The 18,367-nt window shown below is 38.0% G+C and overlaps 1 protein-coding gene and 1 long non-coding RNA gene across 3 annotated transcripts; one reads left to right on the forward strand and one right to left on the reverse strand.

Annotated features, from left to right (window-relative positions):
* Nucleotides 1–11,506: 11,506 nt before the first annotated feature.
* irx6a (iroquois homeobox 6a) lies at nt 11,507–16,139 on the reverse strand. Of its 2 annotated transcripts, none has more exons than XM_038302943.1 (7): nt 15,854–16,139; nt 14,586–14,805; nt 13,870–13,979; nt 13,404–13,699; nt 12,623–13,300; nt 12,368–12,479; nt 11,507–12,090 (listed from the first exon to the last, which is right to left on the reverse strand). In XM_038302943.1, the coding sequence occupies exons 1-6, from the start codon at nt 15,865–15,867 to the stop codon at nt 12,373–12,375; spliced, it is 1,425 nt and encodes a 474-aa protein (XP_038158871.1). In that variant the 5' UTR covers nt 15,868–16,139; the 3' UTR covers nt 11,507–12,090; nt 12,368–12,372. The 2 variants fall into 2 exon arrangements, with proteins under 2 accessions (XP_038158871.1, XP_038158870.1); XM_038302942.1 differs by having other exon boundaries at nt 14,586–14,855.
* On the forward strand, nt 14,581–17,809 carry LOC119795122. Its single transcript, XR_005282288.1, has 2 exons — nt 14,581–15,061; nt 17,280–17,809. It is a non-coding gene; the product is annotated as an uncharacterized LOC119795122 (long non-coding RNA).
* The last annotated feature ends 558 nt before the right edge of the window (nt 17,810–18,367 follow it).

An 18,367-nucleotide genomic window follows, 5' to 3' on the forward strand; every position in this document is an offset into this window, starting at 1 on the left:
AGCTGTTCTCAACACCACTAAAATTATGACATTGACGCTGATGAATGGCTTGATTACTCATTTCATTCTCCTGCCTACAGGCTCTGCCCAAATTCTCATTACCACTCATCATATCCACCTGTTTTAGCATCTATTTAAACTGCTTGCTCCCAGTCTTCAGTGCAAGATTATTCTTGAGCCTTTGGTGGAGAATGATTCCTTACGTTATTTATAATGTTCTGATTACCTGATCCTGACCTGTTTCTGTCTTCAGTCTTTTGAGCATGCCTGCCTGCCTCTGTTCTGAGCTGTTTGCCTGACCTCTCATCTGACTCCTGTTGGATTATGACCTTGGATCTGCCTCATGACTTCGCTTTCTGCATTGTCCGGCCTTCCGTCATCTGTTCAGATCTGATTTCCTTTCAGCTCTGTGTCCTTCAAGGCTTCCACATCTGGAACTCTGTGCGGAAACCGCTGCGTCTTATCAGCTGACAGTATTAACCCCATTCTCTGGGCATGGACTGCACTCTTAACCAGGTTGGTGACTCACCGGTTCAGATCATCCTTACAGTACTCAGGTTTTCATACTAACTAACAGGTGTTTACTCTCTACAAAGCTACCTGCCTCAGAGGCCCTAGCTGCTGCTACTCTGATCCGTCATTGTTTTAATAAACGCTTTTTGAATTTATCCCACTGCCTTTCTTGCCTGAATACTAGGTTCCTATTTTCTGAGTCATGACAAAAAGTCGATTGTTGCCGGGTTTAAAAGGGTTTTTCAGCTTGTGGGAAAGGGGTATAATTCTAAATGCATGTGGTGGGAAAAAAGGTCAATCTAGTTTTAATTTCCTTTTACATATATTTATTTATGAATGCTGAGTTTTATTAATTCAAGGCTCAGAACTGTAAGGCTACAAGGTGTCTAAACGAGAGGAGTCATTTATCCTATTAGGGAGTGTTAGGAATAAAAATAATAGTTCTCATAACAAGCTAGACTGTTTCTCAGGGTTTTATTCGCAACATTTTACTGTTTTCTCCAACTGTTTTGATTAGCTTCATGTGGAGAATTTCACAGCATTTCTGCAGGGTTTAAGTTAGTGAGAGGAATTTATCCTCTCAACTGAAATATTTCTGCTGCATCAAAATGTGTTCATGTGAGAAAAACTTGCAAATTTCCTTGACATTTTACACCTGCTCTTGTGCACAAGGCTCCACTTCCTGTTTGGTCCTCTACACACTCATATATAACCCTTTATAGTCCAGAGCATCTTACAAATTTAACGTGCTGTGGATTAATATTTTGTAATAGTTACCACCGGGTAGCACTGCTTCCCTGCTGCAAGAAGGTTGTGGGTTCGATTCCTGGCCCAGGGTCTTTCTTCATGGAGTTTGCATGTTCTCCCTTAGCATGCGTGGGTTCTCTCGGGGTACACCGGCTTCCTCCCACTGTCCAAAAGCATGACTGATAGGTTCATTGGCTTCTCTAAATTCTCCTTAGGTGTGAGTGTGTGCGTAAATGGTTGTTTGTCCTGTTCGCAATCCTCGTGACCCCACTTGGGATTAGGCGTGCCAGAAGATGGATGGATGGATGGATGGATGGATGGATGGATGGATGGATGGATGGATGGATGGATGGATGGATGGATGGATGGATGGGGTTACCAACCACAGAGTAATGAGCGAAAATTTGTAGTTTAACCGAGGCAGAAATAGATGTGTTGGCGAGTGAGGTGGCTACAGTAGTGAGGTAATAAATAAGAAAGTTTTATTATTGGCAATACATTCAGAGTCTCTTGTATGGACTGATTAAATGAACAATTTGTTCCTATAAATAGCTTGGGGCAAAGTTGATTATTGTTCATTATATGTACCACCTGTGGGTGAATTTTGCGCTGGTAAGTGCTGGTTGCCAGGAACCCCAGGGGGCTTAACACCTGTAGTAAAGAAAGACAAAAACTGAAATGTTTTGACATGCAGCACTCTATGTTAAGTTTTATTGTGATTTGGCTACATCCGCCTATTACATTTAATGTTTCCTAATTACGGTTAGGTATATGGATATTTTATCTTATGGCATCTTAGGGTGACCAAGTGAAATGCATAATTCATGAATAGTTTTGATTGATATTTAAATTAAGTTTATATTAAATCTTACAACAGAAAGCTGGTTATCCAGATTTAATTGGATTTCTTTAGAACCATGCAAACAGTAACACTTCCACTTTTTTACACCCGACTTGGTTGCATATAACTCCCTTTGATTCACAACTGTGATGAACAGAGATGACGTCGGTCTGTGGGGTTGGTCTGTTGAATACTGCATCCCATTCAGCACATAGATCAAAGAGCAAAGCCCAAGGAAACCTAAATATCATCAGCCAATAATCATCATGGGCCAGGAAACCGAGGTGATCTCTTAAAATGTGTTCCTTCCTAATTCAAATTCCTCCAAATTCCTCAAATTTCAGGCCCAGGTTTTGTGTGCAACCTGGGCCAAGTGTGTGCATGTAAACATGCTTGGCAAAATAATGTAGAAAGCTATGCATCAAAAATTCCACCATCAAAACAAAAACATAACTAGAAGAATTTGAATAAATCAGGGATGACCCCTTTTTCTAGCTGTCATTATTACATACAATGACAGAAAATTTAATTGAGGTACATAGATTAGACAACACTGTAACACACAGTAGCCATAAGCATAATGTACTTTTTATTTATCAAAAGCTCAATGATGTATAGTATTCAGAAAGCATACCAACTTGCATTGAAAGCTTCAATTCACTTACAAAATGTCTTATATTTCTCTTTGTATATTGTTGTTACATTCTATGTGTTGTCAAGCTACAGCACAACTTACCCTATTTAAGAGCCAAACAGAGACTAAGCATCAAGCAGCAAAGGCTAACAGATGCTGATCGTGAAGGGGAAGAAAAACAGAAGGAAAGCCTGAGATTAAAAAATGAGATTCTGGGGATTATCAAAGGGCATTAAAATGGCACAGAAGATTATTCTGATGTTGGCGACGCTAACTTAAGGTCAGTAAGCAAAAACCTTCATTGCAACTAACAAACAAAATACAACACAAGGCATTTAATTGTATGCCTTGTATTGATTTGCATGTCTCTTTTGTATGACCCCATAAGTATTTTAGTGTACAATATTCTTTTATTTGAAGGTGTTCTCTTTGAAATGGTCACTGACTGGTCATTTCTTCTTTGTTGTTAATTTTTCGATAACTGTTCAAGTGTTTTATTCCTTCAGAGACTTGAAGAATTAACCTGCTCTCACTCACTCGCTGTTCCTCTGCTGCTTCCTTTTTTTCGGAAAGTCCCCTCAATGTTGAATTGCTCTATGTTGGTTATCCGTAATAAAACCAATGACATCACATTCAGAATGTTTAAAGAAAAAAATTGAACAGTATGTGAGGTTTAAACTTTTCTATTTACTAATATCAGCTTTGTCCAACCGTTTGTGCAATATGTTAGCTTAAGAAAAAAATAACTTTTAACAGATGGATGGTTGGACAGAGATGGAGCCATTTAACTGAAAATCTGCTTCAATACATTTATTTTAGAAAAATGCTTCGTATCCTTATCTCCTACCAGTAATTAATGACGTCTCACCTTCCTTTGAGCCAATGTTTTCTTTCACCTGAAATGTTCTAAGTTCAATTTTGGCCATGATCCGCCTGCTCTTTGCTCATGAACCTATCAGAAGGTTGTCCTGCTCTCTTTGCCTTTCACTTCTACCTTTCTGTCTTTTGATGTCTACTGAACGGGAATAAGGCACCAGGTCCAGATAGTGTCAGTCCAAGTATCCCAAAGACCTATGTAGAGCAGCTCTGTGGGATTCTACACTACCTTTTCAATCTTAGCCTGACCCAGGAGATGGTTAAATTGTGGCAAAAAAGCTCCAACCTTGTTCATTCATCCTTAAATATCCCAAAATATGAAGCTCCCAAACAGACTCCTGTTGATCCACTTAAGCAACCAATAAAGCACTTATTAGGACTTTTTATATTTTCAATTACTGTGGAGTTGGAGTTGAGGGTGACATAATGACCCTGCTACACCAAACCTACAGTATTGTCATTTTGACAAGTAGACAGCACAATTAGGATAATGTTACTTTTCATGTCTGGTGTATTTAACATGATTCAGACTAATTTACCTTATCAAAAACTTTAAAAGTTTGGGTTGAGTCATTAACAATGATAAAATATTACCTGACAAATAAACCAGATCTTGTGAGACTGAAGGGCCAACTGTCTTAACAGGTATTCAGAAGCATTGGAGTAAGACAGTAACTGAAATTTAACCATTTTATCTAAGTAAAAGTTGATCACAGGGAGCCATTGTCCTATACTGATCGTGGCACTTTTAGCATTGTGGGAGGATGCTAAAAGTGCCAGTGGAGGTGCTGGAATGGCATAAATGTCTCAGTGTGTATTTGGACAAGAAACTGGAGCAGAGATGCAGCTATGAACATGTCTTCAAAAAAAGGAAGAGTAGACTTCTTCCTGAATGTTTGCAAAAATATGCTGCATATTGTCATCATTCTGTTGTGGAGAGTGTGATCTTTTTGGCCTACAGTACATCTGCTGGGGTTACAGCATCAGAGAAAAATAACTAAAAGAAGCTGAAAAGCTGATAAAGAAAGACAGCTTTTTTAGAAACTCCTATTGAACCTCTGAAAATGATTTTGAAAAAAAAATATTATTCATAAAATGAAGAAAATTGTGAAAAACTGGAGTATCCTCTTCATCAATCTTTATTCAGAGATGTAAGACAGGCTGCTATCAAAGATCATTCCTGCCCAGCACCATCAATGTCTATAACAACTTTTTAAAGAAACCTGCATTATATGAGTTACAACAACAACAACTAATTTCTCTTAAGGATTAATGTATTATTCTTAATTAAAATTACTACTATTGTTGACTTTAAATATCATCAGAAAGCCATGTTTTATTTTCCTTGTACTTTTCCAGCAAGCATCGTTTTATGTTGAACCATCATAGAATAAAATACATTAAAATTCTATGACTGTATTATGAAAAACTTTTGGATTGTAACTTTAAGCTTCAAGCTACAGTAGGATAACATTTGAGCAAGTCAAAGTGATCAAGAGAACTTTGATAGGAGCTGTAACAAAACTTAAAGATCTCACCATGATTTTAGTCAAAAGTCTTTAATCCGACACTTGGCAGACAAGAGAAGACACCCGACATAATCTATAAGGAATACGGTATACATAAGAAGCAGTTCCCTGGGAAAATGGCAGCAGTAATGTTGCTTTGTTCCATGTTCCATATCTGGTACACTGGGATCACGCTGGGGGCATACATGCAGTGATATGGGGAGCAAAGGTGGATCACACTTCTCAAGCATGTCGGTGATGATAGAGCTGAGGCCTGAATTTTTGGACAAAGGGCAGAGGTCAAACCCAGGTTAGAGTTAGAAGCAGGGGTCGCATTGCAACATCTACTAGGAGCACACAAAGCCAGCTTTTCATCCCCTCTCTGTCCATTTCCCTAAGTCTGTAATTGTCTTTGACAAAACTCATTAGCAGAGACCTTGTAACAACATCGACAATCAGAAATTCCATGGAGAGAGACATGCACAGAAACAATGTCCCACACAAATTTCATTGTGCCCTTTGACAAAATGTAATGAAGTGTGTATATTGTCCCCCTCATGTGAACTCTGAGCAATTGGTACAAAGACTTTGTTTTATGAGCCTTAGCTGCCCAGTGTGGGACACATCAAATGGCACCTCCATGCTGGCTCTTTTGTCAGACTAGAGGGCAAGTTATTGTTTGGAATGCTGTTGTTGTTATTATGCCTCCTATTTATACAAAGAAGCCATTGATATTGTGTCATAATAATTCATATTCTTTTACATCCCAGGCACATGCTCATTAGGTGGGTAAGTATATGGAAAGCGCACATGAGGATGAATGTTCCTGATATGGGTTTGTCAGATGTTAACCTCTCATTGACCTTTAGCCTAACATTCTACAAAAGTCTCCATATGAGATGGTGCCAGCAGCTTTCTGAGCTTGGTTCTTGGAAAAGAAATTTCATGAAAAAGGCAAATATTTATTTCAATCTTTCTATTCAACCAAACTTCTGACTGATTAAGACATATTTTTTTTCTGTATTAAGGATTTATTTGAAAGGAAATGTATTTTTTCTCTGTCTCTGCCTGAATTTCGCTTTAGAACTAAGTGGAAAGTAGAAATTCAGATTGAAATGGTGTATCTATTTATGAACCTAGAAAATTATATATATATATATATATATATATATAAACAGCACATCAGGTACTTAAGCTTCGGATAAACAATCTAGTTTACTGTTTATATGTATATATAAATTTCACATCAGCAAAGAAAGCACAATTTCAGGCCAATATAGTATATACTGATATATACTGATAATGGGAAAGGTTGATACTGCCTGAGGTATTCATTCTCAAGCCTTTTTACATTTCTATCTATGTCTATCTACAAACTTTATTGAGTGCAGGGTTTTATGGTACTTACAAACCCAAAGTAGGAAAAGCTTACATGGTTTCTCATCATTTTTTCTTTTGTTTTTGGGGAAATAAACATTGGAACATTGTTGTGCCTTTATGTTCAAAATTCATAAGTCAATTATTTGCAAAATCATTGCAATGACAGCTATTTTTTTAGATATTTTTCTCAAGCAGCTTTGCTGGAAATTGTGTCTTCCCCCTTTTATTATAACGTAATTTACCTTATTTGATAAGTGCAGACCAATCGTTTTTCTGTTGAAAGATTCTTCCACCTGCTTGTTCTTTTCATTTCCACCACAGTTTTGTCTGCTATTTCAATCAAAGGTCTTTTCCCTAGCCTTTAACTGTCGCTTGGTAGCCTTGTCTTTGTAGTAGAGTCTTGTCCTGTTGTTGTTTTTCTAGACCCTGTCCATTTTCATATATGTTGATAAGTACTCTGTAAGATGTTAAGAGCTCAAGATGTTGTTGACAACCTAACCATGCTATAATCTTCTCTATTTGGCCTGTATGTTGTGTTATATGTGGTTTTATGATGTTTATTGTTCACTAATGTGCTCTATTTATCACTTTTTAAGGTGATGGGTTGCAGTGGGTTTTATTAAGGTATTTCAATTTATACGGAGATTAATATAAATTAATGCTATATGTTTCCATTTTTTCCTCACACTTATGTATTTCTTTCTTTTTTTTAAATGCAGATGCAGCCTGAGCAGAATGGGGGCGGAGGTAAAACTCAATCTTCATCATAGATGAACATAATCACAGTTGATCAAAAGTCGTCGTTTCTCTATTCAAGCCATGTGTTCCAAACACTGATTTAGCAGACCACCTGTCGCAGTCAGTTGGCCTGTAGACTTGAAAAGAGCACAGAGTGCAAAGCAGCAACTTGGCCCCAAAAAAGACTAATGATGTATTACAATATAAGAAGGGCAGTGGGGTGCCTGGAGGGGACAAAAGAAGAGGGGATCTGTGTGTATGTGTGCTGTGTTGACATACTTAATACAGAATAAATACATAGAATATTTAATAATAAAATCCTATGTGGGTACAGAGAAACCCTCAGATATCATAAATGGGGTGTTCACAGATTAAAGTTGTCAAACCAATTTAAGCATTCATGTTTTCAAAAGCTTGTTTTCTTGCATTCTTTCTTGCATATTTGTTCCTCATTCAAAGATTATCTAAAATCAGTTTTGGATTATGCAAACAGGCTTTCGCAAGGGCCCTCTTATCCCCCCCTCCCCAAGATAAAAAATGTAATTTACCAAGAGGAAGGCGTGCATTAGGGAGATTTTGCTGTGCATATACTCTACCTAAAGAACTTATTTTTCTGTAATGCTGTAGTTTGTCACAGATTTCATGTCTCGTCTCAGATTAAAAGATGTCAGAAAAACAGAAAATCTTCTGCTTTCCACCCCTCCCCTGCAACTCATGACAGCAAAAATAGCTCAATATCTATTTACCTATTATTATTGTTATTGCCTGTGGACTTGTTTTGGAAAACATAAAAGAAGAAATTTCCTTTATGCTTTATATGTAAACACATACGTTTTAGCCTAGGCACCCTCAGATCTGAGTGATACACTGGTGGTTCAGAGGTTATACATTTGTTCACCACTATCTATAAAACGATGCATATTAGACATATGAATTGCTGCAGGAACAAATCAGAGCCATTATCTACCCTATGCCGTCCCTTAGGTACATCACCACGGTGGTAATCCGATTGTACATGCACCATTACCTAGGGCAGCATAAGGAGGCTTTTCTTTACTGCCTGCTGTTTAATCAAAATTGGTGCTAAATATTTGATACATGCCAACCCAGCATATTAATGTGCATGCGTCATGGATGATTATTGTTGAGATGGACAGAGAGCGCTCCCCATTAGCAGCATGTCATTACTGGCAGTAAAAGTTATTGCAGGCCATTTAATATCTGTTTGTTTTTGTTGTTTTTTTTTCGTTGCACATTTTTGGATCACTTTGGTTAAAGGACTTTTATTACATTTCAGTGTTAATGATGGTGAGACACATTTCCAGCTATTTGAGTCCTAGTAGCTTCCAGGGGTGCTTTTCTGTATTCAGTACCCATCTCAATACATGACAGTGCATAAATTATTCAGGATTTTTCATAATTCAATTTAAACATTGAAACTAAATATTATATTGTTTTCCTACAAAAAGAGTTAGCAGTCCATTATAATTATCATTGTTGCTTGCATCTAGTCAAAACCTCAGACTCTGTTTTTCAAAAAATTAGAATACTACTTTAGACACATGATCATATCATTTAAATCCAGATTTGTCAGTTTTGGGGAACATCTTTTATTTCTTGTGAATTTTATGCACACAGTACTTGTTGGTTTTTTTACAAAGTAAAAGAAAGAAAAAATCATAAAATTATTGTAAAGTTTGATTTAGCCATGCTGTTTCGGCTCTCTTTAGCTCTTTAGCCTGTCTTGTTGGATCTCATCTTTATTGGCTTTCACTGCATAGATCAAGTAATTTTTCTAGCGGGTAAAGAACTTTGACTGCATGGGCATTTAAGTCTGTGTTCTTGCTTCTATGAGTGTGGGTAGGTGCCAAGACCTGCTGTACATTAGAATCAGCATCCCTCTTTAGCTTCTCAGTTGACACAGGAATGAAGTGCTCCTAAGTTAGAGAGCTATGCTGACTTTGGGCTTGATAAAACACAGTGGACCAACACAGAGATAACGAAGCCCCTTCAGATTATTCCTCTCAATAGAAAGTACTAAACTACACCTTAAGAAAATTGGAATCTAAACTCCTCCACTCTTCCTTCAGATTCTGGGACCTTCATTTGAAATTCAATATTTATTTAGTGCAGCAAGAAGGTTCTGGGTTCAATTCCCGGCCTGTGGTCTTTCTGCATGGAGTTTGCATGTTCTCCCTTTGCATGCATTGATTCTCTCCGGGTACTCTGGCTTCCTCCCACAGTCCATAAAAAACATGACTTTTAGGTTAATTGGCTTCACTAAATTCTCCTTAGGTGTGAGTGTGTGTGTGAGTGAATGGTTGTTTGTCCTTTTTGTCTCTGCGTTGCCCTGAGATGGACTGGCGACCTGTCCAGGGTGTACCTCTCGCACGTAGACAGCTGGAGATAAGCACCAGCACCCCTTGCGACCCAAGCTGGGATAAAGTTTTATGGAAAATGGATGGATGGACTGATGGATGGATTGATGGCCAATGGGCTACAGCCCTTTTGCCTTCATTCTTAGCCCGAGAAAGCTGATTCTGATTTTTTATATAATTGATAGAATGTATAAGACGAATCAGATAAATTATTTTTTTTTTATTAAGTAGACCCTGACTCCAGCATAAGATCATACTTGTGTTTCTCTCCAAAAATCAAAGTCTGATTAATCCGTTTTCTTTTGCATCTCTTTATGTTTTCCTTCCACTTAACTTTCCATTACTATACTTTGATTCAGCACTCTGCTAAGAGTCTACATTTTTAGAGTGATATCTGGTAGCCTACCCTCCTTTTAGAGGGCATTAAAGAGTCAAGTGTCTTTCTCATGATTATGTAGGTTGTAAAATATGCACAACATTTTATTTTTATAAACCCTTTTATCTATTAATTGGTTCTGTATAGTATTCTATTTGGCTGATTTTTTAAATACTTAATTTCACAGTTACCAAAAATAACAGAAACAAATCTCTCTATAGTGAACTTATGCAAACTTTTGCATTTTATTTCGGAGATAAATTCATCTTTGTACTTTCTAACTTTAAAATTCACAAGAGGTGATCAACCAATTAACCCCCTCTATGTTCACTAAATGTAATGGTCGGCAACGTCTCGTTTGTAATATAATTTACATAGAAAGAACACTTCCTTTTCCATTTGCCTTTTACCTCGGGAGGGTTTTTACAACGGACAGAAAAAGTAATCTGAGTAGGCCTGAGTTATTATTCCTGGTCGTCCTCTCCTCATTGTGTAGCTTTTCACGGATTAATCTGCAAACCAAGGACGCACAGGATGACCACGGTCCAGCGGAATTGAGTCCGAATTGCCTTAATGCGAAATAGATAAATAAATAAAAAAATCACTTTTTATCACAAGCATAATCCTGCTTAGACGATCTGAAATGAGGTTTGGTGGAGCTTTAAAGTATTTGCAGGTGCTGTTAGCGATAAAGGGTCGGATTCAGATTTACTTATAGAATTTAAATCTTCCTCCGCAGGTGTAATGATTCAAAGGATAAAACTTTTTTTAATATAAAACTTAAAAATATAAACTATACTGAGGCAAAAACATAATGCTTATTGAACATAACGTTAATCACTTTTCTTTTTTTTCCCCTTTTTTTTACCCTGGGGCATAAAACAACCTGATGAAGAGATACATAACATAACTGTCTCTGATATTTTCGGAAGTAGCCTATTTGATTTTTAAATATATATTTTTTTATTTTATTTATTTTTTTGTTAACAGCCAACATGGATCACACACTACAGTGATCTGCTTATTGGGTCTGTCTGAAGGGGAGAAACGAGTTAGTCCATAACGAGGTTCTTCACCAGCAAACCAGCAGAATCAAAGGATTTTATGATGGACCATGTGAACCTCTCTGCTGGTTTTGATCCTACAAATGACCTTTTAAATTAACACAATATTAAGTTAGTTCAGCGGCTCGCTACACAGGGGACAAAGCAGCGTTCATCTTCCATCCCTGCCTCATTGCTTGGTCTGAACAGCAACAAAGTGCTTGATGCCACTCCTGATTAGATGCTGACAATACAGAGAGGATGTCCCCTTTCTCCTGCGACTTGTGGATTTTACTCACGTCTCTCCTCTGAATTATGACCTTCCATTAGCGCTGAGGCTTCAGGCATTGCGTCAGGAGTAAAACTAAAATCAAATAAACTTTGATCAAATGCACATCTACAAATGTTTTTTTTAATTGGCCGAATGAGTGCTCAACTCTGTAGATGATAACAGAAAACAGAAGTCATGATCTCTTGGAAAAGAAAAAAAAAACATGTATTAGAAAATTTCCCTAATGACAAACAGAGGAAGGGTATACATTTCAGCACAATAACATAATAAATAATAATAATAGTAAAAAAAAAAATCACATTAATCCACCAAACAGCAGATCCAATCATTTATAAATTCAATAATTCCAATATTTCTCATTTTAAATCACACAAAAAGGACGCAAAACGCACATTAAAAAAGGTCAGAGGAACATAATAAATAAAAAAAAAAAAGCCTTAATAACAAAAAAACAAATGATAAATACACAGAGAAATAAATAATTATGCTACACGTCACGATTGCCATACACAAATTCAGCCCGTAATATTTTGGGCAGTGGTCATACACTTGAGTCTTAAGATATTTTTGTACTTTTTTTTTTTTGCATAAAGTCTTTTGTATCGCCATTAAAAAGAACGTTGTGCAAAATGGTAGACCCGTCCACAGTCTGACAGTTCTCACTGCAGCAGAGCCAGCTGTTCAGTCTGAGGCCGCCCTGGCCAGTGTCTTTTAGTGCATAAAAAAATGTCCCGTTTTAACGTTGTTGGACAAGCTCCAGCAATCTGAGAAAACAGAAGAGAAAGTGGGAAAAATAAAGTTATATTGTTGTTATTTTCGTTCAAAAATTAAACTTACTCTAATAAATGATTTTTTTCTTGATCCTTTATGTGTTTCTTGGCTTCAAATATGTAAAAAATATATATTTTATCTGTGATCTTCTAGCAGCTTAAAGATGAGGAGTAAAAATCCCTTTCTATGGTGAATTTTTCATGCCTCATACTCCTGTGTGTGGGTGTTAACTTTACTGGTTTGTTCCAGTTCAGTGCAGCAGCCTCTCACCTGCTTCACCTCTTCATGACTGGTCTGAATGCAGTGACCTTGCTGTTCTGCACAGTCCCACAGGCTTCCTCCAGGTCAGACGAGTGAATCTCCACCTTGTCACAAGAGAATTCTGCATGTCCAAGTAAAAAAAAATACCCCAAAAAAGTTACCTCAGGTTAAAAACAGATGCTTTTTCAAATTTAAATTTACAAAAGAAAAAAAATAAAGACAAAGTTATTAGAATGGTATTAGGAGCAACTTGAGTAGACGTACCTTCAATTGCTGTGTACTGGCAAGTATTTGGGAGTGCATCATAGGATGAACTTTGTAGTTGGAGGCCCTTGTGACTGTAGCTACTTGTGCCATAAACTTTTGAGTGCAAGGATGAGCCCTCGGAGAAAGAGCTTTCTGAAGTTGTGACACTGTTTGTTTCATGGAGGCCTCTTGAGGCCCCACATTGTCCAGGAGGAGCCCCAGGAAGTCTGTTGCTCTGTAGCTGACATTCCCCAGGTAGGCCTGCTGTCCTAAGTTCTGAGCCATGTTGCTGAGGGCTTAGTATGACCCCGGAAGCTGCAGTACGGGCCAAGGACCAAATCCGTGGCTTGTCTGGTGATTCAAAATGAGACAGGGATAGCATTCCTGCTGACGGGACACTTCCGGGCATTGCCTTGGACACAACCGGATCCATGAAATCTGACGGGAGAGGGGGGAGGGTAGTGACACCTTTGATGGCACAGGGGAACGCGTGGAAGCTGTTTGTTAAGCTCAGGTGTAGCTCGGAGCTACAGTCTCTTTTTGGAGGATCTCCAGATGTAACCATGGATCTCTGAAGGTCCTGCTCATTAGCTGCCACCTTTTCACAGTCGCTGTCCAGCTTGTCACAGTCGTCCTCATCCATGTCCTCCAGGTCACTCAGGTGCAACTCCTTCTCTTCCTTGCAGTCACTGGAATCTAAATGAGGAGGATAAATGTGTGCTTTAAATCATTACATGCAGAGTGGAAAATGTCTATTCTCATTCTGCAAACTGTCATAGATTTAAATAGGAAAAGTTACCTTTGGTGACACTGTCTTGTTCACTCTTATTAAAGTCCTCTTTTCTGTCATCATTGGCCTTATTCTTTGGTGACCAGGTCATCTTGTTTTCCTTCTTTAGCCTCCTCCTGGCGTTGGCGAACCAGGTGGACACCTGGGTTAGGGTCATCTTGGTGATGATGGCCAACATGATCTTCTCTCCCTTGGTGGGGTAAGGGTTCTTACGGTGCTCATACAGCCATGTTTTTAGTGTGCTGGTGGTTTCACGCGTAGCATTCTTTCTTCTAGCTGTGCCATTAAAGTCAACTGTCCCATATCTGAATAAAAATACATAAACACACACTTTTAAGCCCTTTACTGCATCCTTAAAATTTTCACCTCCAAAAGCATCAGTATAAGGAGAAATTCTCTGGCCTCTGGATCAAAGTAAAGGCATAAAAGTGGAAATTAACTTTAGCATATGGACAAACATACATGTAGAACTCACCTGTCATACTGATACTGCCCCAGTGAGTGATCATAAGGATAGTAAGCAGCAGTTTGAGTAATCCCAGAGTGTAAAGAGGCTGTGCTGTCCTTAATGTCATACTGTGGATTCTGTGAGGAAAAGGAGAGGTTTTATTTAGTTTGAAAGCTTTTGACAACTGATTACCTTTTTTTTTTTTTTTTATATATATAACTGGACTAAATGTCCAGATAACTGCAACTGCCTACACCATATAAACACACTTAGAGCTAGATTTTATTGTGGGTTACAGACTGTAACAGTACTTTTACTTAACCTGTTATCAAAACTTAAAAGTTTCCTGAAAACTTTTTTTAATCATTTACATTTTTGAGTATGTTTTCAGATAAATTGTGTATTCCAATAGGCACAGTTGTGCACACTAAAACAAACTTTTTTTTAATGATTTTCCAAAGTTGTGCAAAGGTGTGCACACTAACACAAACTTTCTTTTCTGTATGTTTGCAATCTTTTGACTCTATATCAACATGCATTTCTAAACTTCAACTAATTTGATTTCTATTTTTAGTTTCTATACTATATCACGTTAAAGAATTTGATGATATACTAATTTAGCAGCTGAATTAAACTACCTCTCAACACATTTTGCAGTGCAAAATTAATTGATAAACCCTCCTGATTTATCAGTCTGAGCTCCCTCATCCCTTCCCCCGCTTTTGCGCGACTGTGAAACCCACCAGAGTGGAGTAGATGGCGGATGGGTCGGTGCTGTAGGGAAAGTAGCTGGCGTAGTTCTGGCTGGCTGCTGCCGCAGCCGCGTATGGAGAGCCGTACATCCCCAGAGCTGCGTTCAGCTCCGTCCGGCTGCTGGCCAGGAGCCGGTTCTCGTAGGAGGGGCAGCAGAAGGAGGCGGCAGCTGCGGCGGTCTGAGAGCTGCCTGTCCCGTCAGAGACCGACCTGGAAATCGAATCGCAGCAAGTCGTACTGGGGTTTGCCGACACGAAAAACTGCATGAAGAAAATCGTGGATAGATAACGGTCATTGATGGATTCAGCTCTGAATTTGATGTCTGTGATAACTCTGAGGTTTGAGTATGGACTTTGTTCATCAAAACGCTACGTGTATCCTGAGATGTTTAGCCGAAAAAAAATGTAACATGTTTTTAATTGCCTAAAGAAAAAGATTTCGTTGTCATGTGTAAACTTATTTCAAGGTAAGTCACCTTTATTAAAATAGAAAATAACGCTTTCACTCAGTAAGGACTACACTTGTCTATGATAGTTAGAATTAAATGACAGGTTTCCTTTTTTTTAGTCAGTTCTGTAACTAATTTCAAATGATGTAGTGAAAAGTTGTGCGCAATGCGTGCGTAAAAAGGTTCCAACTCTATTTTATTTAAGTATTTAAATCTACTGATGTCATCTAGGTTAAATAAATAATACTAATAATAATAATACAAGATTAATTGAAGTTGATAACATCTAATATTAAATGTAATTGGAATTAATTTCTACTCCCTTCTGTTGAAAGCTAAAAAAAATAAATAAACTCCGTTGAAAGTTGCTTCAAAACTTTGACAGCAGGGAAAGGGCTGTCCCCTTATCAACTCTTTTACTATTTTTTTTTACCTTTTCATTTACATTATCTTTTTCAGTGCCAACAAAATGCATTGTTCGTAATAATTCAAATTAGAACTGAAGAAGATGCAAAGCTCAACAACCCAACCGCGCATCAATGACTGTATTATATCTCTATTGTCATCAGAAAAGCACGTGAGTTCATTCATAATTCAGTGTAATTGGACAGGAATGTGTGTATATTGATATTTGGTTTTGCCACAAAAGCACATGGCAAAAGCAGCTGTCACTACTGTCAGAGCAGAGGCAGTATGATCAATGATCCGAATCAAAAATTAGATCTCTGAAAGATTAAGTCAGAGAAAATACACTAAACGTGTAAATTTCGTTGTATATTCGCAAGTGCATTAAAAAGAGAGGTAACTTACCTGGGAAGTTGCATTGTAAGGATATCCAAACTGCGAGAAAGACATTGCTGCTTCCTTTGTTACCATCAGGAATATTCTTCACCCTTGATCGATTGCAACCAATTCTACTTCAAATCCATCGCCTTGCACATACTTTCCATGCACGGCCTTTCGCTCAATAATAGATGACTTCAGTCAAAAGGAGGGAGAGTTGGAGTGGCAGCAGCTGCAGATTGTTTTATATGAATGAATAATCCCCTACAGGATCCGATAAGAAATTAAATTAAGCGTCATTAAGTGAAAAAAAATGTTGGCTGAAAGAGGCTTAAAGGATAAGTAAGTCTTCCAAGTTATGGACTCTGCTTGTGCTATTATTTGTGGCTCTATAGTTCTTTAGCATTCACCCATGCAAGGGTATCAGCGTGACGTCACTGTAATCCCGGAACGGCAGGGGTACCAAGGATAGACTAATGTCTATACCAATCACATCCAGCGTCGGGGTTTCTTAAGGTGCACTGTACACTTCCCTGTCCTGATTTTCTTTTATTTTGCCTTTTTTTTTATTGACATGGAAAAAAAAAGAGAACCAGTGTTTAAAAACCAGACACCACAACTTAACAAAAGTAATAAATAAATAAATAAATAAATAAATAAATAAATAAATAAATAAATAAATAAATAAATAAATAAATATAGATACTCAACGTGCTTAGAACTCGTTTTTGTTTCTATCACCTGATTAAAAAATGGAGGCCCTATATGATGTTAATTATTATTTATTGATTTCACTTCCTGCAAGATGATGGCACTTTGGCCAGAGGTCCATTACGGAGTAAATGACAATGATGTTTCTATCTTTCTCTATTATAGAGAGCGAGCGTCCCAGCGTGAGTCCTTAGAAGCGTTTTTGGCAGGTCAATAGACCTGTGATTGATGTGCGCCTGGAGACCTATGTGACCATTACGCGTAGTGCGTAATTGTATCAATTAACAAATGGATACATGCCCTTGTTTAACCAACGAGTAACAGAGTGAAAATATGCCTTAGAGGTGAAATCCGAAGAGCTGCGCAGGAAAGGAAAGAGGAAGACGTTGGAAGCCGTGCTCCCTGGTCTAATTAAATATCCGCGTGCACGGGGGTGACGAGAATTGCATTTTAATTGAATGATGCCCACTTGAAAGATGGGTAAGAAATGAGGCTTCCTCTTGGAGAATGAAACTAGAAATAATTGTGAGCCTTATTAGATCAGTAGCTGTGCTGTAACTCTCTCCTGTAAACACCAACAAGCTGCGCCGTCTCCTGGGTTGAGCTGCAGAATGGAGGGGGTCTGATTATTTTCCCTACGGGCTGCTTATTTGTACTGAAAATGACAGTTGGTCTGTTTCACTGACTCACACGAACTGTCTGTGTCAGATTTTCTTCAGTGAAATGGGTTGTCTGTTTTCAGGACGGATGCATTGTTCCCGAACTTCCCACCGTCCGGACTTCTGAGGAATTCGGCCCCTAGGAGACACGTCTGCGATTGCGGCCTTTCTCTCCGAGGGGCGCTAAAGAGCCGCGTGTGCTAGATGGAGATCTCCCTTCAGAGATTTTGCAAAGAGATAAAGTGGACAGTGTGGCCATTTATGAAGGCACACACACATATCTTCGAACACAGAACACAATAGCTACAATCGAGCTTGTCAGACAGGAAAAGAGCTTAAGTAGAAGACTTTCAGAACTGAGGTTCTTTCTGATATTTCTAAGCTACTGACCCTTTTTAACTTAAACTAGTTCTAAAGCATGTAAATATTTAAGAAGGTGGGATCTGATTTCTTCTGACTTTTCACTTAAGTCACAGGTTTCAGCTCATTTAGGTGAAGTTGTTGTGAAACTATTGATATTTTAAGATGAAATAGACACGATGGCTAAATTATGTCCAAGTTTGGGCAGTATTTGTTAAATGTTCTGTAATGGTTCATTTTTTTGACAAAAAAACCCCCCAAAACTTTAAAATGCAATATCCAATGTGCAAACAATACTTAGCATATTTCTAAGATGTTTTGATATAATTTTAAAATATCTCAATATCCTACCTAATGGAGAATTTCACTGGAGCAAAGGATAAAATTTTACTGGAGCATATATAGGGCCCTTGATAAAACAGGTCTGGCATATCATAGTCCAGGATTGAGAATCAGTAAATAGATAAAAGGTCTTCACTGAATAAGGGATCAAAAAAGCAAGTCTTCTTTTGAAAACCACACTGTCGGGTGACGCTATGTTAAGTATGTAGTTCTTGTTGGATGCTCATAAAAATCTGAAATCGAAGATAAGTGAGACCCTTTAAAACTCCCCAAAATCCATTAGAGAAAACTACAGCCACTTAACAGGAGAATCCACAAATTAAGCTAAAACGATTATTGCAGGCAAATGTGCACATAAAGGAGGTTGAAACAAGTAAAATGTAATTGGACGTCAGCGTTCAGTGCATTTCTACAAGGGCATGCATGGTGGCCCAAGTACATATGGACACGCTCATGCATAATGCATGTG

This window comes from Cyprinodon tularosa, unplaced genomic scaffold (assembly GCF_016077235.1).
Source record: "Cyprinodon tularosa strain WSP-4 unplaced genomic scaffold, ASM1607723v1 ctg50, whole genome shotgun sequence".
In the NCBI taxonomy this organism is placed as follows: Eukaryota; Metazoa; Chordata; class Actinopteri; order Cyprinodontiformes; family Cyprinodontidae; genus Cyprinodon; species Cyprinodon tularosa.